Raw genomic sequence first — 23,775 nt, 5'->3', positions numbered from 1 at the left:
ATACCAGTATTCCCAGAGACTCTGAATACTTGTATTGTTATTCTCTTCACCACTGCCACCATTTGTTACAGTTTCCCTTCAGCCTTGGTCATTACCTTACCCTCCCTTCTGGTCTGTGAAACCCCAGCCAAGGATCAGGCCTTTGGTAAACCAAATTAAGTATTTATTAAATATAACAAAGATAACAAGATTTCTTCATAAGGCACATAAGCATATGGTTTTATCTAATACTAATACGAACTCCACCCCCTCCTTCTCCACGCTCTCCTGACAAACAACTCTCTCAAACCCACCAAAACAACCCACTCACTTTCATCACATCACATCCACCCAGATTCCACTGTCACTCTTCCTTTTATACGCTCAGCCATTTTAAACACTCAGCCAATCATCCAGCATTCTACTGCCCATTCACTCCCCCTCCTCTTTCACTCCACTTACCATGTATCTTCTATTCAAACAGCACTTACCCTATTTACACTAATACAGGATCATCACAGTCCCCCCCCCCAAATCCTTTTAGGGTTAGAGTAGATGCTTAATAGTCTGACTGATTATCATATTGAAACCCACAGCTCATATTGGTTCAATACCCTAATTGCCCTTCCTAATGGCATGTTTGGCTATTTTGCTTAAATAAATGGATATATTTAATTTATAGTTAACCTTCTTCTGTAGGACATCTGCTTTCTACTTGTGATTCCTTGTAATCTGAATTATGAAATTTGATCAAGAGTCACTGTTGAAGGATAGGAATTTTGACTAGAAGGCTGAATGGTGTGGAAATGAAGTGGCAGAATGAACTTCCAACTTCAAACAGGGATCACATTTTTAATGTTTCCCTACATTAAAAAAAACACAACTCCTAACATGTCGAGAACCTTATTCCTTGGTATACTAGTATTTTACTTGCAGAGAGTTTTAAAAAATAAAAATCTGGAGGAGCATTCAAAATTGGTACCTACAGCCTGAATTGGTATAGCTGGGTATACCACTCACCTCATTCTGTTGCTTGTAGCCCAGACCTCAGAGACTTACAGAATAGTTATCTTAAAACAAACAAACAAAATCAATGGGGTCATAACTCTTAGGATCAGGAAGAGGTTTCCAGTTCTGTGCTGATGTGCATGGATAATAACCTATTGTACACACACTGGTTCAAGGCCGAGAATCCTTTTCTCTGCATTGTGTGGCTGTACTGCATGATAAGCTTATACAGGGCAAGCAACATACTGTAGGCCACTTTTCAGTTCTTGAGTTGGAAACAACGTAAACACTGTGCACCATATCTACTGTGTAGTGAGGCGCATTTATGGGAAGTAAGGCAGAATAAGATGACTCTATCTCACTTGCCATATACAAGGTTCCTAGTTAGCTACTTTGCATAGCAGCACCTAAAGCCAATACATAATATTTAACTCCAAAATGCAACTGTGATCTATCTGAGAGTGACTTTAGATATTGAATATTGATATATGACTTAAACCTGATTGCATTCTCCGAAGATATGTGCTATTTTTCTTTCTTTCAGCTGAGTCCACCATATAGTTAAACTGTTGGGGTTTAAGTCAATTTATTTGTGCCCACAGGCTGAACTGATAAATGCAAGTCATTCCACTTAAATGGATGGTGAATTGTGTTGTTCATAATTTTGATTTTCATTTAGTCCACTGTTGGGAAAGGTATATGTGTCTCGTTTTCTTAGGGTCAGAGCAGAGGATGAAGTATCACTTTAATGCTCCTTGTGATTTCAGCAAGACCAAGTCAGAACCTTTCTTATATTACTTTCTAATCCCTTGTTAAATTTGATCTTTATAATGACCCATTGAGGCTTGTAAGCCTACTAAGAATATTTTTTACAATGATAAAAAGTGAATTAGCACATCTAGAATCCCTGTGAGTGTAACCCTTCCCCAGCCCATTTTCTGAAACACAGATGTTGAGCTCAAAATAAAAGCTGTTAGAATTATGAACTATGACTCAGAATATGTATATGAATAATGACACAGAAAAGGATTCCAAGTCTAATCAAGGAAGGGACACAGTTAAAATATGCATGTGGATGGATTAGATTTCTTGTAGGGCACCCAAGTCAAATTTCTATTTCAGATACCAGTGCTGAAGTTTGCCTTTTAACTTTTTAAAAGCAGCAATTTTTCATGACTGCAGTTTTTCATTATGCTAGTGACTGGAATCTAGTCATTCAGAACTTCCTAAAACTGGAAGGTTTGGGATAAAAGAAAACCCTCCTGCTGGTTAATTACTGCTCAAAACACAACTTTGCCATAAAGCTTTTAACTTAACCCTTACTCCTCACTCTCCATCGAAATGAAGTCTAAAGCTGCATTTGGTCACATCCATCTTTCTCTTGCTTCTCACTCACCATCTCTATTTTTGTGTATGTGTGTGTGTGTGTTAATGTTCTTCCCATTCCCCCCTCCTCCTCTGTGATCACCTGCACTGTTTGAAATTATAGCATTTGAGGCAGGAACCATTTGCTTTTATGTTACTCTGAAAATTGGCATACACATTGATGGCCCTATATGAAACAATAACAGAACACTATCAATAATAACCCTTTGATAAATGTTCTGTATTTTAAGGTTCACAGCACTAATTTTTTTCAAAAGCCCCCCCCCCATGTCACAGAACATTATCACTTTTGGCACATAATATAGGTGTTCATTTTAAAAGAACACCCATGGTTTAGCAACTCTCAAGAGGAGAACAAAAAATCCATGTACCCTGAAAGTATATTTCTGCAAAGAACCTCTTCTCTCCCCTGGAGCACAGTATGGTTTGGACAATATAATTTAATCTATGCCAGGGGTTGCCAACCTTTTGGGGTCGGTGGGCAGATTTGGAATTTTGAGCAAGTGCCATGAATGCTAGTCACAAAAGTGTTGGTGTGTGGGCCATGGCATAACAAAACATTTAGAGAAAGGCTGTAGCTCAGTGACAGAGCATTTGCCTTATATGCATCAGGTCCCAGGTTCAATCCCTGGCGTCTCCAGCTAGGACTGGGAGATGCTCTTGTCTGAAACCCTGGAGAGCCACTGCCAGTCAGTGTAGACCAGTGTTTTTCAACTTTGGGTCCCCAGATGTTGTTGGACTACAACCCCCATGATCCCTTGAGCAGTTGCTAAGCTGACTGTGAATGATGGGAGTTGTAGTCCAAAAACATTTGGGGTTCCAAGGTTGTAGACAACACTGAGCTAGATGGACCAATGGTCTGACTTGGTATAAGGCAGCTTCTTGTGCGTCCTGTGTGGCTGTTGTGGGGGCATGACATAATGCTACATCTGAACAGAGCTTGGAAGATTACTTTTCTAAAGGAATTAATTACAATTACTATTACATGGCCCCAAAAAGTAATAAATTACCATTACAGTTACAATTGCTTTGACAGGAACTGATTACTTTACCATTAAAAGTAATCACTGCAATTACACTTAAGTTACTTTTTTAAAAAGGGAGTGTCTACAAGGTGCTGGCCTTGGCTGCTGCCCATCTAAGTAGCCTAAAACAATATTAAAAATAAACACACACACAGAGTAGTAGTTCAGACTTTCTGTAGTTGATTTTTAACCCCGCCACTTCTTTAAAATTAGCTAAATGGGTTTCCAGCCATGGGAGTGCATCATGAGGTTCTCGTAAAAATGGGAGTACGTCATCCGTGAAGAAGTTGATAAGGTACTCTTGGCCATTAATAACCAAACCTTTAATATTAGGATCTGCTCTAAGCTTATCGGCTAGTAATTCTATTGCAATTGCAAATAATAAAGGAGATAAAGGGCATCCCTGCTTGGTGCCTCTTGTTAAATTAATGAAAGGGGAATCAAATCCGTTGATACAAATTGCCTCTAGGGAACCAGAATAAAAATATTTTTGATGAATTTCTTGCAAAAAGGCGACATCAGGATTTGCCTTCCATAATAAAGTTCCGATTCTAGCACGCTTCACAGGAGTTCCCAATCCATTCACATTAAGGGAAAACAGTTTAGTCCAGACATTTCCTAAGTTTGTTGTAGCTGGAGGTTGGATTGGTGAGAATGGGAAGACTAATGTGACTTTGAGAGGGATGGAGTGACAATTAGAACAACTGGTCAACCCATATCGTGAGGGAGACTTTGCAGCCTCACAATCTGGAAATATATCCCAGGATTGCCCACAAGTCGACTCTGTCAACATTGGGATAGTGGCAGAGAAAGAGAAAGAGTCCAAAGTTAAGCAGCAAAACATTCCTCAGAATAGCAAACATTAAAAAATGGAGGTTGTCTGATAGAAAATTCAATCTGGTTCGGAAAAGGAGCCAATAGTTTGATCTGCAGAAGGACTAGGAGGTATAGATTTAGAAGCGCCCCGCTTCTTTCGGCTAGACCATTCAGCTGAAGGTGAAAGTGTATTTCTGTTGTGCTGGGATTCAAATGGTAGGTTCGGGAGCTCAAACCCAAGATCGTGTAATAAAACAGATGCTTCACCTATCGCTGAAGCTGTATAAAAATGGTCTCCTCAACGAACCATAAGCTTGAAAGGGTAACCCCAGCAGTAGGGGATGTTAGCTTTTTTCAGAATCTCAGTGAATGGACTGAAACTTTTGCGGTGCAGCAGGGTATTAGGACAGACTTCTTGAAAAATCTGTAATTCAGTATTTTCATAGGAGATCTGTTTAAGCTTTCGCAGTGCAGCATAGATTAATTCTTGCTTGTGAAATCACTCAGATCGATTAATAATGTCCCTAGGGGAACGACCATCCTGTGATTTACCATGCAGAGCATGGTGAGGCCTTTCAATACCAGCTTCTGCTACAGGTTCTATGAGGGGCAGTTGCATAAGTAATTCAACAATTAAAGAAATCATATCTCCTTTTTCATTCCCTTCCGGGACCCCAAATATGCACAGATTCTGCCTGCAATTACGATTCTGCTGATCTTCCAGTTTAATTTGGAAATCTAGTACTTGATCCATTAACTTGTCTGTTCTGATCTTTTGTCTTAAAGCCAGCTCAAAAGCTTCACCAGCGGTTGTAGCGATTTCTGCAACTTAGGTGGTCAAATCTTTAAATGACTATTCAAGGGGTTTGAGAGCAGCTTGCCAACTCTCCATAAGGTTAATTTGCATTTGTTGCATTTGTGCAGCTAAATCTGTCAGAGAGAGTTCAGCAGGGGCTTTTGACAGTTTTTCCACCTTCACTTTATTAGTCGCCATTTTGAGCGTGTCAGTTTCACCCCCATTGAGCTGTCAAAATTTGCAATGTAACCAAACAGGGATGTTAAAAGCTAGGAGAACTAAAATTAGAGCATTTGTGATCTTCTCTAAATCCCCCAACCGAAGGTACTCACAGGCCATTAAAAGTATAGACAATCATCTGTTTGCAGTAAAAAATAAATTAGGAATATCACTGAGATCCAGGGTTAAGCAGCCATCTTGGCAGTGGGCTAACCACGCCCCCACTACATTTACCTTTGTAATAGATTTGCAATGTCTGCAGTTCCTGCTCAAAGGTAGCTACCAATCACTTTTTCCTCATTCACACAAGTAGGCATTCCTCTGGGAAGGATTAATCTCGCTGTTTCCTTGTGGCCCCGCCCTCTAATTATACATTTTCACTCCCTCTGGTTGCTAAGGTGACCGAGCAGTCTGTTCTATCAGCTGCAGTAGGTTCCTTTAAAACAACAACCTGAAAGTGCGAATATCTGTGTTTTCCGTGCCTATGGTTGGTTGGGTACAGCTGAAATACAAATCTTTGTTTGATATGCTTTTGCACTCAAGTCAGGGGAAAAAGAAAATAAAGGCACAGTTTGCAACAACATAAAAAAGGCCAGCAGAACTGACAAGAGCAGCCGGAAGTTGCTTGTCAGCCTACAGAAAATAAAATGCAAGAAGGGAGGAGGAGATAGTGGGCGTGGAGAGGGGAACAATTGACACACCCATCTAAAAGCATCAAAGCAAAGCATCTGCAAGCACTAGAGAAACACAGTGAAGACTTGTTTTCTGCACATTTCGTATTAGTGGATTGGGTTAGTACGGATTTACAGAGGGGAAACTGCGTGATAGCTTTTGTCATCTGAGGCCCTTCTCCTTGTACCCTCTCTGAGAGAGGTGTAGAGGGTGAAGACACAAGAACAGCCTTCTCAGTGATGACTCCTAATTCATGGAATGATCTCCCCAAGGAGGCACGCATGGCACCATCACTATCTGTTTTTAGGTGCCAGGCAAAAGCATTCTTATTAACCTAGACTTTTGAACTTCAATTTTCTGCTTCTGTTTTCATGGGGTGGGGTTGAATTGGATCTATTGTTGGCATATTTTAGGTTTATACTGGTTTTTAATGTTTTTGCAAGTCACTTTGACTTTGCCTTTCTGAAAAAAATCAACTAATGAATATAATTTTGTTGTTGTTATGTGCCTTCAAGTCGATTATGACTTATGGCGACCCTATGAATCAGCTACCTCCAATAGCAAATAAATATAATAAATAAGGATAATAATACTTGAGCTTATGGTCAAAATATTAATTGAGGAACCAATATATGTTTTTAGTTGAATGAAGAATTGGGTAATATTAATATATGAGAATGTTAGAGGTAAAAACACATTGGAAATGAAAGTTGCATTTCTTTGACCTGCCCAGGCCCTTTCAAGAAGGGGGACCGAAGAAAGCAATATTCAAAGACCTTTATAACACACCTCCACCTCTATGTTTCATTTCCCATTTCTTAAGAGAGAGAAACAGATTGATTTTTCCCCTTTTTCCTTTATCCTGGGGCTTCTTTCTAAGAATCAAACTAGCCTGGATCAGCTCCCAATGGCTCCAGTGGAACGCAAATAGTATCAGCAAAAAGATTTTTGTCAGGACTGTGGCAGGGAGAGTTACCCCCCCTACTGCCCCGCTCAGGCTTCCTCACGGGTGCTATAAACACACATGTAAAAATTCTCATTAAATTTCACTTGCAAAATTAACATCTAGTTTGGACCTGAGATGGAATTGTGGTCACTTAACTAAGTGAGGGGGTAGTGTGAGCTAGCAGGAGAGTCTGGACACTGGGAGTCCTCCCTAAGGTCAGCACCTGTTTCCCTCCCTTTGCCAACCAATCTATCTGACAGTTTTCCCGCCATCCAGCACCCATCCACACCTCTGTCATCCCCTTGTAATTCTAACAACTCTGGCAATTGCATCCCACTCATTTAGGGCCTGACTTCATGACTGCCATAGCCCATGGCAACCAAGATTTTCAGTCAGCCTGTGCTTACTGATGGTGGTGTGCCAAAAGCTGATTCAGGCTCAGTTCCATGTCCAGCAGTAGCTGCAAAATGACAAACTCCTGATAGTCAGAACAGGCTGCCTAGAAATTGAAGCTGCCAGAGGCTGAGGCAGCTGTTAGAAGAACCCACCCCATCCGCAATTTTCACCTGCCCCTTTTGCCATCTTCTACTATGACCCCTCCCCAGTTCAGAAACTCCAGACTTAGCAGCTAACAGTGCAATCCTAAACATACTTACGAGTGAGTAAGCTCCACTGAACTCAGTGGGACTTACTTCTGTGTAAACATGCTCAGGACTGCATAAAATTCTTTCTGTATCAGGTGACCATTCTTGTTCCTTCAGTGTCTGCTCTGCCTTGAGCGAACAGTTTCTTAGTGAGCACAATGATGGCTGATGTAGGTGCCTTTTCTCCCCAGCATTGATAGGTGAACTGGTGGTAGGGAGGCATGTCTGCACCATTTTGTGGTCCTTTTTCTGCTCTTTAAGATGTGGCAGCCATTTTGTGTTACTCTCTGCTCCCACAACAGCCATTTTGTGACTGGTGCCATAGCACATTCTCAAAATTTCAAATGTGCCCTCTGGCCCAAAAAGGTTGGTGACACCTGGGAGAAAGGGATGTATTATATTGGATATATCCACTAAGTTTAAACATGGAAAAAATAATTTTTATCCCTTTTCTAACCAGATTAAGAAGAAACAGCAAGAGGTAGTGGGCTTTTTAGAGGCCAACAAGATTGACTTTAAGGAAATGGATATAGCGTGTGATGAAGACAACCGGAAATGGATGAGAGAGAATGTGCCAGGTGAAAAGAAGCCACAAAATGGAATCCCTCTCCCTCCACAGATATTCAATGAAGAACAGTATTGTGGGGTAAGAAATGTCAAGGTGTAACATGTTTAAGCATTTTTAGAAAATGCCCAGATTTGCTTCATTAAGTTTGCAAAATGTTTTCTTGGTCCATTGTTCTCACTCTTGAAAGCTGCTTTTACAAGATGGCTCTGAAGAGTCAAAGAAATTAAAATGGGAGACAACAATCTTAACCCCCTGATGTTGCCTGCTGAATGGGTTTAGGATATGGCAGAGGTACCACAGAGGCTCCCACCGTGCCCAGGAAGAGCTTGAAAAGCTATCACTGGGAGCAATCTTAGGGCCCTGAAGGAGGGTGGGGCCAGGCTAAGCTGGAGCTGGCTATGGAGCCATTGGAAACGAAGGTGCTCTATTTCCCTAAGAGGGACAGATCTTTCCTCCCCACACACATTACTTTCAAAGGGGGGATTAAAAACAGACAGATCCATCAGGCTGAGAAGCTATCCCCCCCTTCTGTGAGGCACATTGCTCCTCACATTGACCCCACTTAGGATTGCTCTGCAAGAGGATGTTACTAGGGAAAACACTGGAAAGAGCTAGTCTGTGCACATTTTCTGGCAATCAGCTGCTAAGAGAATGAACCAGGAAAACACACAGGGAACAGCAGCGCAAATAATGTTCTCAATCCCTGTACCATTATTATGATCCCTGTGCAATTTGACATCTGCTTAAAACCACCAGGAGAATTTGGGGATATGAAGTAGGGTGCCAACAATATGCTGATCACGCCAAGCTCTTCCATGCCTTTCCATCTAATTCCAGGGAGGGTGTGGTCCAAGAAGGTTCTGAGCCATTGCCTGGATGTGGGCTAACAAACTCAGACTTAATCCAGACAAGACAAAGGCGGTGATGGTCAGCAGGAAAGATGATCCAGGATAGGCATCTGGTCTGTTCTGGACAGGTCTGCGGTCCTCTTGAAGGACAAGGTTCACTGTAGTACTCCTGGATTCTGTGTTGCTCCTGGATGGCCAGGTGGTGGCTGTGGCTTGGAGTACCTTTGTGAAGTTTTGGCTGCTACACTACCTGCATCCTGTCCTGGAGAAAGCAGACACGACCCCTGTTGCTCATGCCATAGTTACATCCAGATGAGATTATTGCAATGCACTTAGAGCACATAAACCCAGTTTTGTTCAACCTGCAATGGTCTCCAGTCTTTTCCTGTCAAGTTCAAGTGCTAGTTGTTGAGTGTTATCCAACGAAATAGTTCCACTAGCTGAAGGACTTTTGGTTGTGCAACTGAACTTCCTCTTCTCTCTCTCTTCCCCCCTCTGTCCTCCCAGATTTGTTCTGTGTTTCCCCCCAAACCTCCAGAGCAGATTTGGAGAGGGCATGGGGGGCATGTGGGGAGAGCAGAGGTAAGGGAAGTTCTGTTGCACAAGCAGAAATCCTTGGTAAAGAAAGTACTTGGATACCACCAGTATCTATAGTCCTACACTGATTGTCACCAGGTAGGGTGACCACTTTACATACAGAAAACTTCTGTTTGAAGGAGTCCTCTGTTTCAAGGGCTGTCCAGTCCAAGTGGTTTACAGATAACAAACAATAAGAAGGGAGAGCAGGCATCTTGAAAACCATCAGCAGTTATTACCTGGATAGCAGACTGAGCAAGCACACAGGTCACTTGGCTATAATATTCCCCATTATTATGAGATGTATTGCATTTCTATTAAAACTATAGTAACTGTTCCTAAATTTACATCTATAGGTATAAATTAGAGCATGCAAATTTTATGTAAATTTTGTATATTGCCTTGGGTTTTATGACAAAACAAAGGTGAGATATAAATGTAAAAAAAAAATAGAGGGCAGGACATGAGTTTCCTGGAGAATCTGGGCTTGAGAATATTATCACATTTCCATATATCCTTGTGAGGAATTTCCCCACAGATCAGGTTGTTAATGATCAAGAGTGGAAATGGCTTTTCTTTTCATGTGTAGTTTGCTTTATTTGCTTGAGTCATCCTAAGCTCTTTGGATATCTGTGGCACTATATATATTTCCCTTATCCTTTGTTCACACTTACACTTTGGTTGTGGTATACTGTGGTCTAGATTTTGTGAGTGAATCTGTTGGTGCTTGCTCTATGAAATATTCTTCCTTTGGGCAAAGAGTTTAGCTCAGCCATTGTTTTGGTCCATTATTATTTGCCCCAGAAAATCCTTTTGGCACCCCATAGCTCAGAGTGATCCCTGAGCTAAAGACTGAGCCAGAGTTTTTTTTTCCACCTTGTGAAAGTTTGCCTAAATTTGTATCTGCAGCTGTGTTCACATCTGCAAATAGGGTGGCCATGTGTCTACAGAGCACAGTCCTCTATTTAATGGATTCCTCTATTTGAAGGACTGCCCTGTCCAAGCCTGCTTTAATATAAACAGCTTTAAAACAGCCTAGTGGACCAAACGGGGAAGTCCAGTGGGCCACCGGGGGGCGGGGGCGGCCAGGCAGAAACACAGCCAAACCTGCTAGGCAGCATGAAGAGCAAGCTTGAAGCAAACACTCCACCAGCTCATCACTGCCTACCCGCCGCCTGCCTCCTTGACCTTCTCTCGCCATGACTCCCAGCGAGAAGCCGCCGTCTCCACTACCACGGAAACCGCCACCTCCACCACTCCAGAGAAGCTCCCGGGCTTGCTGGTTGCCGTACCAGCAGTGACGCAGAGGACCTCTGATGGAGGTTCGGACTCCCAGCCTTACTGAGTCCTTCCAGAAATGCTACAGTCTCAGCCCAGGCCGTGAACTCGGCAGGATGTGGCTGCAGCTATTGTTGCTCAGCGAGGCACCAGGACAAGGAGGGCGGCCGCGGGAAAAGGAGCGCCCCGGGCGGGTGGGCAGATTCCCCGAGAGGCAGCAGACTTAAGATGGTTACCATTCTGGAACCTGAGAATCTGGGGACGTCTGAAGGGCATAGCTATTGCGCTTTCTTCAGAACCAGCAGAAAACCTCAGGATGACTTGCTGTTTAGCTGCGTCATAAACTAAAAAGATGCTCGCAAGGCTGCTTTTTTAAGGCCAGCATGTGCTATTTGTATGATTTCCACCATCAATATCTAATGAAGGTTAACTATTTAATTTTTGCAAATGGTATTGTTTTTATTGTTTTATTGATGTTATTGATGTTCTGTTGATGTATTATTGATGTTTTATTGAAGTATCTTTATATTTGTGCTCTTTTGTAAGCCGCCTTGAGGGCCTTACAAAAGGTGGGGTAGAAATATTAAAATCAATCAATCAATATAAAGAATCATAAAAAGGGGCATTGAAGTTGCCTATCAACAATTAGCATGAACAGGTCACCTGGTCACACTCTCCCCTACTATGATGAGATGTATTCTATTTCTGTTTATGTTACAGAAATTATTTCTAAATATGTACTGTTATGAAAACCTGAGCCCTCTTTTTTGGTGATGGCTTTCTCTTGCTTGGTGATGCGTAAGTAGCCACCCTATTGTTTTGCCAAAGGTTTTTATTTTTCCCAGAGGCAAGAAAATTCGGGATCTCAAAGACCATGAATCACACTGGTGAGGAAAGAAAATGTAGTGCTTTATTGAAGCAAAACCTGTTGCTTTTGCAAGGCAGGCACTTATACTTAAAGCAGCTAATGATGAGCACAGATCTTATCTTTCTTTCTCCTTTTTCCTGTTGGAAGCCCCAGACAAAACAGCAGGAGAGATCCCCTTTATGGCCCTGTTTGGATTTACACCACACCACACTTCCCTTCAGGCCAGTGTTGGGGCTTATCTTCCTAGATCTAGGGTCCTCTATTTATACCAAAAAGACCCTCTGGGAAGGGGCACAGGTGGCACCTATACCTGTGAGATTTTTATATTTCCCAGGGGTTCATGTCTTTAGATCTCACACTTCGGACTTTTGTTTACCACTCCCTGTGGGTCAGTGTCCTTGAATTTGTACTAGCAGGAGCTGAGAATGCAGCTGTGAAGCTCACTCTCAGCCCCTGTCAGTGAATGTGATTAACTCATCCACTGTCTGTTTTGGCTAATTAAATAGCCTTTTCCCAGCTTCTGTTTTCAGCATAGGCAGAATAAAGGCTTCTTCTCAGCTTTTGTTTACATATGCCAAGAGTCTGCAAATTGAGCTTCTCATGCTCGTGTACTATCCAAGAAGCCTGCAAAAGCAATTAACGACCCTTTAGATCAGGGGTTTGAGACAAGAATTGTTGGCGTGTGTGTGTTGTTGCGTGAAACAGCATACATTACGTTGGAGTTAAGTTGAGCAAGAAACTTCTTCAGAGCATTAGAGCATGTTAAGAGTCTTTATTAAGACATTATGGCTTAAGGCTTAAGAGTAAATACATGTAGAGTTTCTTCAGTCATCCCCCCCTCTGGTACATGTCTCTCCAAAGGTAAACACGAAAGACAACCTCTCAGTGCAGAGGCAATACACAGAAGAACAGCCTCACAGATCAGAGGCATAAATCAGAAGACACAACTTACAGACTCTGTTAGAACTTTCCCAGTCTATCAGATGGTTACCATAGCAACGGCCTTGGCAGTCCGTTCCCAGACTGGGCTAAGACATAACTCCCCACTAGTTACAGTTTTGCAGACTTGATGGAAAACTACTAGGCCTCATGCCAACAGAATTATGGGACAGGGGCAATGGGGTGTGCCACACTAAGCCTCCTCGGTGTACATCTAGATGTCTTGCGAATTTATTTGCCCTTACAAATTTATCCCACGGGCTTATGCCCCAAGTATTTTAAGTACCCAGCAATGCCCCCAATACTGCAATCATGTGCATGTTCACTAGAGTCAAGAGGATACTTCTAGGGACTTGAGGAGGGGCTGAAGTTGGAAAAACTTTAGCAGTGACACTTGGTGAAGTTTTGAATTAGCAAGACTGTTGTGAGGGTTCATGTGTACTATGTATGTCACATATGATTTACACATGTGGTGTATGCTGCTTCAACACACCTATGCATTGTTCTTGTGTCTGTGCATGTGTGTGGCTATACTGACCTCCACTCAGTAAATAACCACAGCCATTCCCACTCTTACTTCATAGATTACATCTACCAAATCACTAGCTGCATTAGCTTTATCCAGGACTTCTCAGACAGGAAAGTGCTCCTGAAATAATAATAATAATAATAATAATAATAATAATAATAATAATAATAATAATAATAATTTCATTTGTTAGTCGCCTCATACCCAATAGCGGTCTCTCGGTGACTTACAACAGACTTAAATTTAACAGATTTAAAAACATACAATATAAAAACTGAAAAGCCAAATGAAAAGGAATAACTAAAATAGCCCACATCAAGGGCCAAATGCCTGAGTGAAAAGAAAGGTCTTTGATTGGTGCCTAAAGAGGGATAAAGAAGGCACCAGGCATGCCTCCCTGGGGAGATCATTCCACAGCCGGGGACCACCACTGAAAAGGCCTGTTCTCGTGTGGTGTTGTTGTTATTAGCCTCCCCTTCACCCTAAGGTCATTCTCTTCACAGTCAAATAACCAAACTAGGTGATCCCTACCCTGTATTTCAGGAATCTGTTAACACAACCACCACAACAACCACTGAACAGTATTCCTATCTTGCTGCTCTGGATGAATAGAGTGTTTATTCTACTTTAACTATAAGTTGAAAACAAGGGGAAGTAAGTGGCAAGTCATCATCATCACTTTATTTGTATGTCACAAAAAAGATCATGTTTAAAGTGGCTTACATCAGTGAAAACAACAGTACATTACAAAATCAACAACTGCAATAATAATTTCAAGATAGCAATAATAAAACAGCTGCATATAACAAATGTAACAGCGTACAAACCCCCCACATTTCAGTGCTGTAAAAATTGCAACATTACACCTCCTGGCAGTCACAAAAATAACAAGGATGCTTTAATAGTTTCCCCTTTGTTCTAGATGTTCCAGCTACTGCTGCTATGTCTACTACAAATTAGCCAAGAATCAGTCTGATCAAATGTCTAAGCCTCAGCTTCCCCAAAGGATTGCTGCCCCTTTAGCATTACAGCAGCAGCTCATCCCATGATGATCCCCAGAGTTCCTCTCCTGCAACAGCTTCTTATAAGGCTTCAAAAGACAGGGTGGGGTAGCTGGAAACACTCCTCTCATGATGGTACTCATAGTCCTCCTGCTGCAGCTCTGCAGTAAATATAAAAATTAAATATGCCAGGCTGTTTGAAGAGCAACTTTTGAAAAGTACATTGTTAGGAAAATAAAACCTTCATCTGGACGAAAGTTCACAATGCGATATGTGAGCTTTTAGAATTACACAGATCCGTTTCCTCATAAGAAAAGCCTTGCTGGATCAGACTAAGGATAGAGACATACTTACCATTCTGCTGGTGCCATTGCGTCTCCACCTCTGTTTCCTGACAATGGGGGCACACAACACTAGTCAAACCCCACTGCTTTTTATTGTAAAACCTGGTGGGATCAGCTCAAGTGTGTTTTTAAAATTCAGCTTCAAAGAGATTTTGCAACTGATTGGCAGATCAACCTGTTGCCTCTCCAGGTGTGGCCAATGGAAGTGCTTTGCTGTAGGCGGTATGTGCTCACAGCCTAAAGGTCTGCCTAGTGTCTGGTCTAGCATCCTGTTCCCACAGAGACCAACCAGATGCATCTTCTGAAGCCCATAGACAGCATATGAGGGCAGTAGCTTTTCCCTATCGTTGTTCCTCAGTGAATGGTATTCAGTAGGGGTGTGCATTGGTTGTGGATGTAGCCCAAATAAGGAAAATCAGGGTGATTTTGGATAGTCGTTCATGTTATCAAATTGGATTGCGCTATTAACAAGGTGTTTGGAGGCAGGGAGTGCCCAACTTTCTGAGTAGCTGTGTTACCCCAGTTTCCCCATAAAGCTAAACACACAGCTGTTTCCCTCCCATAAGTTTTTCTTTTCTAAGGCTGCGAGTGTACACACCATACATTTAAAGCACATGACTTCACCCAAAGAATCTTGGGAACTGTAGGTTGTTAAGGGTGCTGGGAATTGTAGCAAGCTCTTATGTTCTTAACCCTTATGACAACCTTGTAGCACTGACGATTATCCCCATATTGCAGATGTGTGGGTAGAGAGTAGGCTGAGATTTAGTGGCTTGCCTAAGGCCTCCAGGTAAGTTTATGAAACTTGAACCTGAGAAGTCAGCTTTGAATCAACAAGATCCTAGCTTATGCTCTTTGCTACTGTGCAATACCATCTCCCTTTTTTTTTGATACTAAAAATATAGTGAAAAATGTCCTAGAATTCCCGAAAGGTAATCACTACTGTATCTGCCAGGTGTAACCTCCTGTGGTGCCACTGTTATTAAATATTTGAGTGACAGCACAATCTAATACATGTCTACTCAGAAATCTCATTGTTTTCAATGGAGCTTACTCTGAGGTAAGTATGTATAGGATTGTACCCTTAAAAATCCTCTTAATAGTTGTGATGTTACAGATTATTCATCATACTAATTTTAATAATATTTTAAGATATACCTCTGTTTTGGGAACTTTTAGTATACAGTTCTGAAAGTACTGTAAAATGAATTAAAATACTGAATTTCCTAAAACAGTCTTCATAGTATCTGGTTTGCATTTTATGTACATATTTTAATAGGAATGATGAGATTTGTGCGTTCATTGGGCACAATTAAGGGGAAGTTGGTTGCACGCAAATCCCATCAAAGCCAATGGGACAATGGCATATCTAAACACTTATGCCTGGAATCCTTTATACACTTATCTGAAAGTAAGTCTACTTGAACACATTAAGTAGATATGTATTGGACTGTGCTGTAAATCCTATTGAATTTCTGGGAATTTTAGACATACTTAATTTTCTCTGAATTGTCTTCCATTTCACCCTAATCTAGTGACCTGTTCCAAAGTGTGCATAGAACAATCTTGCCAGCAGTGACTTCTCCGTTAATCTAATGGAGGAAGCTATTCTGTATATATGTACTCTTGTTTGCATAGATCTGATACCTTCATTGAAATAAAGACAGCAAAATACAAATGCAAGAACCTGAAATGTGCATTGTGATAGCTTGAAAGCCTGCTCATGGTTGAGCTGCAAACTGAAGGACGATGACCTTATGTACTAATTTGCTTCCTATTTTCAGTGTTTTGAATAGGTTTGCAGAGGTCTAGTACTTATGAACATGTTTCTTACCAATGTCTTGTTTATGTTTGTGTGTTTTTGTTCCTTTTGTAGGATTTTGATTCATTTTTCTCTGCAAAAGAAGAAAATATTATTTATTCATTCCTAGGCCTTGCTCCTCCACCAGGCTCATCGGTATGTTTATAACCTTTGTTGAGACTTGTTCATCTTAAGTTAGTAATAAATTAGATAGTGATTCAGCATGTAAAACAACAACATTGTTGTGCAATTAAAATAATTGCACAGGACTGACAAAAGTCTTTTAAGGGCAAAATGATGCAGATGTAATAAAAATAATTCGCTATGAAGTTGCATGAATTTGTCAGATTTGTCACCTTTTTAATCTATTTTGTAATGGGTGAATCCTGAGTTTTGGCATTGCCTTCAGTGGGATATGGATTGACCCAATGGGATATAGCAGCAAACGTTGATACCTGAATGCATGCCCCTTTAATTTTAGTGGAATTAACCTGAATAATTGTGCTTGCGTTCAACTACTTAAAATATTGAAATGTTACTAGCTTGCAACAATATTGTCTAGGAAACTTTATTAGAGACCTTGGTTTTTTAGGCTACATATAACAAGATTACAGAAGTAACAGAAATTTCCATAGAACAGAAAGAAGATGAATGACCTGATTAATCTAATTCTGGATTTTTCTTCTAAGTGTGATCCTCAGTACTAGGTCCTATCCATGTAATATGACGTGCTATCAGGATTGGTGCTAGGCAAGCCAGACCCTTGGGCACCAGCATGCCCTGGCACCCGCCCGCATCCCCCACCTACTTTTCCCTTGAAGTGAATGCTGGCTGTGTGCGCATGCCTGCCATCAACCAAGATGGTGGGAGGGGCATCAGCAGAGCTTGGAAAAATTACTTTTTTGAACTACAACTCCCATCAGCCCAATCCAGTGGCCATGCTGGCTGGGGCTGATGGGAGTTGTAGTTCAAAAAAGTAACTTTTCCAAGCTCTGACATCAGCCCCTTAGGGAAGCCTCAGCCACCATCTTGGTTGATGGCAGGCATGCGCCCACAGCGCAGCCAGCATTTACTTCAAGGGAAAGGTAGGTGAGGCAGGCAGGTGGGTGTTGAGGGCCTGCACAGTAGTAGGGGGTACCTGGGAGCTTCCTTTCTGCGATCCGTGGCAGGGTCGGGAGCCGATGCTGCCGCTGATTGCTGAAGGGAATGCTACCCACCAACCCTAAGGAAAAGCCCTTCAGAGGCCCTCGACCAAGGCCTGACCTGGCTGCCCTCTGGCACCGACCCTGCTTGCTATTATGGCCCTAATACAGGGATAGCCAATGCAGTGCCTTCTAGATGTTTCTGGATTCCAGCTCCTGTCATCCCTATTGACAATGCTGGCTGGGGCTGATGACAGATGGAGGCCAACAACATTTGGAGGGCATCACATTGGCTACCCCTGCCCAAATACATTAGAGCCTTTGTTATTTAAACTTGATTAAATGTCAGATAATCACTATTCATGGGGCCATGGAGCCCCCTGCCAATGTAGCCTTGTGCACAACAAGGTTCCTTGTGCAAAACAACCAACTCCTTGGTTCACTCATGCACACAACCCCTGACTGTTCAACATTTGATGACTGTTCACTTCATAGACTGTCAGTAGTGACTGTGATCTGCTCTGCCCCAAAGGCAACATTTTTTCTAACAATGTGAGGCAACTTGAAAGCTTTTGTGTGAGTTACTCCAGTGCTTTTCTGAGCACGCTGTAACTTAGTGCAATTGGCAGTGCCTCTCTAGGATTTCAGACACAATGTTTTCCCAGTCCAGTGTGGAGATGTGGGGTTTTGAACATGTGAATTTCTGCATGCAAAGCATGGTCCCTTACCACTGAGCTACAGTCCTTCCTCTTTAATAACTAGTATCTGCTCTTCAGGATTTCTAGCATATAGGATATAGGATACTTCCAGCTGAAGTAGAAGTGGAGCTGTGCATAGGACAAGCATGCACCGAATGCTGAAAGTAAAGCATAGGAGGGCCTCAGCTGCAATAAAAGTGCTTTGCCAAATGGCAGCCTGCTGATGGGAGAGCATTATACTAGGACCCAGTGAGACCCACTGAACATCCTGCATTCTGTGTATCCTAGATCTCCCAAGTCTCACTCTAGTAATCTAGCCATTAAACCCTACAGAGGCACTCATATATATGACTGTATCTGTATGGAGCTGAGTGAATACTCTTTCTGACTTTAGGCTTTACTGTCATCATCCTCTGTTGGCTGCTACTTGCACCATGTTTCTCCAGCTGCCCCTACCTCTGTATGTGACACCAGCTGCAAAGGTGTGCCCCCTCTTCCCCTCATGTTGTTCCTAAGGAGCAATAGCTCCTTCTTGCTCTCTATCACAGGACAAACTGCTCAGTGGGAAGCACTTACTAGCCTCCATTCCATCTCATCAGGCGCCATTGGTATATGACAAAGAAGAAAATGCAGTAGTGTAGGACTGGGGAACCTGTGTCCTCCCAATGTTGTTGGACTCCATCTCCCATCATCTCCAGCCAGCATGACTAATGGTCAGGGATTATGAGAGTTGTAGTCCAACAACATCTGGAGGGCCAAAGGTTCCCCAGCCCTGGTGCAGAGGTTAGAGTAGGCCTAGACTTAGTAGACTAGCTAGCCCTGCCTTAAAAAGCACATGTTGGTGCTGGATCCATTTCTGAGCTATGACCAAGTGAGATGTGGCAGGACTAACAAACTTTATCCTGGTCACTGCATCTTAAGAAATTGAACCTGTATGTAGACCACCATGTGTGAGTGAGTGAGTGAGTGAGTGAGTGAGTGAGTTAGTGAGTGAGAGAGAGAGAGAGAGAGAGAGAGAGAGAGATTTCTTCCTGAGAGTTCCCCCTCCTTTTAATACAAATATGTAATTTGAAACAGAGTGGTTATGTGGGACAGCTGGCTGTGCTGAAAGGATGGAGTGACATCTCTGTTGTCAAGATTCTTTATTATGTTCTATGAATGCACAGCATTGCACTACTTCACTTTGTCCATGTCACAACATGCAGTGAATTTTAAAAAAAACACTACAAAAGTTTTGGAGAAATGTTTAAAGTAATAAGAGCAGTAACCACAGAAGAGACAGCCAGTCAAAATACCATAACATTAAAGTATAGTCGTGTTATGTGTATCATTTTTTAATTTGTTGTTAAGTGCCTTCAAGTCGATTATGACTTATGGCGACCTTATGAATCTTTTTTGGATATATTCACAGGGTTTTCATGGTAAGAGGTATTCAGAGGTGGTTTACCACTGCCTTCCTCTAAGCCTACGGCACCTGGTATTCCCAGGCAGTGACCCATCCAAGTACTAACCAGGCCTGACCCGCTTAGCTCCTGAGATCAGATGAGATTGGGCGTGTCTAGGGTAGTATGGCCGTAGGCAGACAATTTTCTAATAATCACCCTTATAATTATAAAAATATTTGTTTATTTAAAAAAGTCACTGTAGAAAGTACCTCCCCCTTAAAAAAAAGAGAATGTGTTTTTAACACATGGTAGTATATTTCTAGTATATTGTTACACGTACCCCTATCTCCAAACAGTAAAAGATCTCAGTGCATACTTTGGGTATGGTTTCCTTGGAACAAAAGTCAGTGAACGCCAGCAGCAGCACTTGAGGGGGGCAAAATGGCTCACCATGACAGGGATGGAGCAAAGCAATGGTGCTATCAGGGGGTTGGTGGCAGCCTTCAGGTGTGTGTGCACCCTGCAAGACTCTGATGCCACCAATGTGGTGTCTTTGTGATAAGTGGCTAGATATATATGGCTGAGTATAAGGCCTCATCTTCACTATCTCTCTTTCCAGGGAATCAGTCCCTCTTCCCAGGGAACTCTGGGAATTGTAGCTTTGGGAGGGGAAGGGGTCTCCTAAAAACTCAGCACTCTTAATAGACTACAGTTCCCAGAATTCTTTGGGGGAAGCCATGACTTTTTCAAGTGGTATAATACTGCTTGAAATATATAGTACAGATGAGGTCTAAGATAGAAGGCTCACAGCATTAACACTGCAATATATATTGACCCCCCCCCAGTAGGTTTCTAGGGGCCTAGAAACTAGATTCTAGAAACTAGCACTAGATTCTCACAGAGAGCAGTATCAGGCTTCTCTGTCTTTCCAGCTCAATGTTCCAAAAACCCAAAATGTTCCTAGCTCTTTTGTTCTCTAACACTCATCACTTCCAGCTGGAGAAGAGGAGAAGGCCTGCCCTCCCCTTCAGCTCACCTTCCAGAATTTTCAGCTAGTAGTTTCTATGGAACACTCTGGCCCAAGCGTAACAACAAAGCCGATCATTAAACAGACTTGGTTAAAGGCATTAACTTATCAAATATACTGGTCTGACCACTTAGCGGGTTTCGTTTTCTGCAGAATCCCACCCTATAGGTATAAAATCATGGCCTTGGAGAGGACCCCAAAGATGACATCTAGAAAAACCCCAAACTTACACCCTCCTATTTCTCTCTGTTTTTCTGTTCATAAAATGATGGAAATGGAAATGGACTGCCTTCAAGTCGATTCCGACTTACAGCGACCCTGTGAATAGGGTTTTCATGGTAAGCGGTATTCAGAGGGGGTTTACCGTTGCCTTCCTCTGAGGCTAAGAGGCAGTGACTGGCCCAAGGTCACCCAGTGAGCTTCATGGCTGCATGGGGATTTGAACCCTGGTCTCCCAGGTTGTAGTCCAACACCTTAAGATAGTGAGAAATATTTGCATGTCAGTGCAGAAATCTGTGCTTTGGATTTTATCCAACTAAGTTCTGATAAGAGTAGACTCTTTGAAATTTATGTACCTAAGTTAGACATGTCCATTAATTTCAGTGGGTCTACTCTGAGTATGTTTAGCATTGGATACAACGCTTTGATTTGATTTTACTTAAATGTAATAAAATATTACACCACTCTTTAAAAAACAGAGTGAATCAATATCAGTGAATGATCATGGTCTGTCCTACTAATATGAAACTTAAACATTATAAAGAAATGAGCACCCTTTCCTGAAAGCAATCTAGTTAATAAAGATGTATTAAAATAATTTATGAATGGGTCTTCATTTTGATCACTGCCACCTACCTTTGATGCTTTCCAGTGGTAGTGGAATTGATAGCATCCTATCAATGACTTCTATATGACTTTTCAAGAAACAAAATGAAACAGAATTTAAATGGTTTATTTATATATAGACAGTTTATATTCCACTTATATTTTAGGGGGGATCTCTAAGCAGTTTACAACTTACAACTATGATCTTAAAACATCATAAATAAAGATGCAAATATAAAATAGTAGAACAAAATTCACATTATAAAATATTACAATTAACAACTAAATAGGGCATCCTTTTAAGCATAAGAATAAAACACCCTTACATAATGAACACACTTGTAACAAACACATACACTTGGTAAACCAATATATTCAAACTTCTCCACACTCCGCAACTGCTGCCATAATTCAGTCTCACATGTTCAGTCAACAGCTCACATGTCTACATCATGAGACCCAGACAAACCTGGACAAATAGTGACATATAAAGAAGCAACAATATAAAATTAACCCCTAAATAAAACATTCAAACCAAGGACTTCCCCTTGCCTTGTGGTTTCTCCCCTCCATCTGTCCCTAAAGCAGGCACTCCCCTTGCAGGGAGGATAGCAACCATGTTCTTCAACTTTCTAACAGCCAGGAATAACACTTTACCTATTCCGCCCCCCTCCAAGAAAAAAAAAGCAGTAAGGGTACCTACTATAAAAATGGATGCCTCAGTTTTAATAAAAACATATTAAATAATACATAATATTGTCCTCAGATTGAATTGTATGTTTGTCTTAGAGGCTAATCATAAAGTTTAGGGCCTCAATCCAAACCTTAATTACTAGGATGTAAGTCCCTTTGAACTCTCAGCAAAGAGAAAGCTGCTGTCCTCTTTTGGATACATTATTGAGTTAATATCCTGAAATTGTTTTGTATTCTATTGACATGCTTCAAATTTTAAATCTTACCTTGAATAATTTAAAATACTAAATGTCAATAGGATAGACTAATGTCTAAAAATAAATATAAAAATAATATAGGAAAGCCTTACATGAACCTTCAGTAAACTTCCAGACTCATTTCTGTAACCTCTCACAAATCCAATACTGAATGCAAAGATCAGAGCTTGGAAAAGTGATTTTGAACTACAACTCCCATCAGCCCAATCCAGTGGCCATGCTGGCTGGGGCTGATGGGAGTTATAGTTCAAAAAAAGTAACTTTTCCAAGCTCTGGCAAAAGTACTGCAGCAAAAGCATATTTCCCAGAAGGTTCTGGTTATGTATTTTTTCTGGGGTCATACCCACACCATACATTTAAAGTGCATGTCTTCCCCACAGAATCCTGGGAACTGTAATTTACCCCTCGCAGAGCTACAATTTCCCGCACCGTTAACAAATGACAGTACCCAGGATTCTTTGGGTGAAGCCATATTCCTTAAATGTATGGTGTGGATGTGACCTGAGGAATGCAGCCTCAGAATTCCTCTGACTGATCAAAAGTCAGAAGCAGAGATACTGAACCAACAAGGGACACAGGAAGTTGTCTGATACTGAGTCTGACCACTAGTCCATCAAGCTCTGTATTGTCTACACTGACTGGCAGTGCCTCTCCAGGGTTTCAGGCAGGGAGTCTCTCCCAGCCCTACCTGGAGACACCAGAGATTGAACCTGGGACCTTCTGCTGAGATCCTCTACCACTGCTACAGCCCTTTCCTAACAATTCTAGACAATGAAGTTGAAAAGTCCGTCAAAACAACAACTACTACTATATAGTCCTTGTGAAGATATGTTGACTAAGATTGCCAGGTTGCAATCCAGAGAAGGCCCACACACCTTCAAACCCTTCAGCACAATGAGAGAAACTGATATGGTGGCTCCTCCCACACCCTGTCTCTAGTCCTCTCATCCACTTTCCATTGGCAAACAGGACACCAGATGAGTTGCACAGTAAGCCCAGGAGGAATGGATGACAGGACCCAAGAAGGAAAGGATGGTAGAAATGGCAACTTCTTTGGCTTCTGCTGCATCATGAGATTTAAGATATGTGAATGTTCTCTGGAGCATAACTTGGCAGCTGTGTATGCTGCTTCTATGACTGGAGTGGTTGATGTTGGCTCCATTTCTTTAATATGGTTTTGTTGAGATTTTTGAATATTGTGCAAATTCCTTCTTACAGGAGGGCAGGATTACCGAGGAGATACCGACTGTACCAAATGGTGACGTTTCAGGAGAAGAGCACAAAACTGAAGAAGTAAAACAAGTTGTTGCTGCTGTTGCTGTCGCTATTATTTATAACAACAATCAAGTGCCTTTTTGTGGGGATTTGTTTGTTTATGCTTTGCTTTGCCTAATAACATAAAATATTATTTGAAAGAATAGAAGAGATTGCTTCTGTGCTTCATATGCACACTATTCCATCTGCAAAGAGATGTGCCAAATATTTGGAAATAGTTTAAACACAGC

At 41.7% G+C, this 23,775-nt stretch overlaps 1 protein-coding gene and 1 pseudogene across 4 annotated transcripts in view; one reads left to right on the top strand and one right to left on the bottom strand.

Annotated features, from left to right (window-relative positions):
* SH3BGR (SH3 domain binding glutamate rich protein) overlaps nt 1-23,775 on the top strand; it is a 57,249-nt gene that overhangs the window by 19,649 nt on the left and 13,825 nt on the right. For 3 of the 4 annotated variants that reach the window (XR_009762800.1, XM_061627647.1, XM_061627649.1), the window contains exons 2-5: nt 7,952-8,137; nt 16,319-16,399; nt 20,768-20,833; nt 23,489-23,563. Coding sequence is in view for 3 of the 4 variants with exons in the window: in XM_061627647.1 (XP_061483631.1) it covers nt 7,952-8,137; nt 16,319-16,399; nt 20,768-20,833; nt 23,489-23,563 (408 nt within the window). In the remaining variant the exon portion in view is untranslated. The remainder of the gene's footprint in view (nt 1-7,951; nt 8,138-16,318; nt 16,400-20,767; nt 20,834-23,488; nt 23,564-23,775) is intronic. The other variant, XM_061627650.1, reaches the window with a different exon arrangement.
* LOC133386291 (5S ribosomal RNA) lies at nt 19,546-19,663 on the bottom strand (annotated as a pseudogene).

Source organism: Rhineura floridana, chromosome 5 (genome assembly GCF_030035675.1).
Source record: "Rhineura floridana isolate rRhiFlo1 chromosome 5, rRhiFlo1.hap2, whole genome shotgun sequence".
In the NCBI taxonomy this organism is placed as follows: domain Eukaryota; kingdom Metazoa; phylum Chordata; class Lepidosauria; order Squamata; family Rhineuridae; genus Rhineura; species Rhineura floridana.
This window is presented reverse-complemented; position numbering and strand designations above follow the sequence as displayed.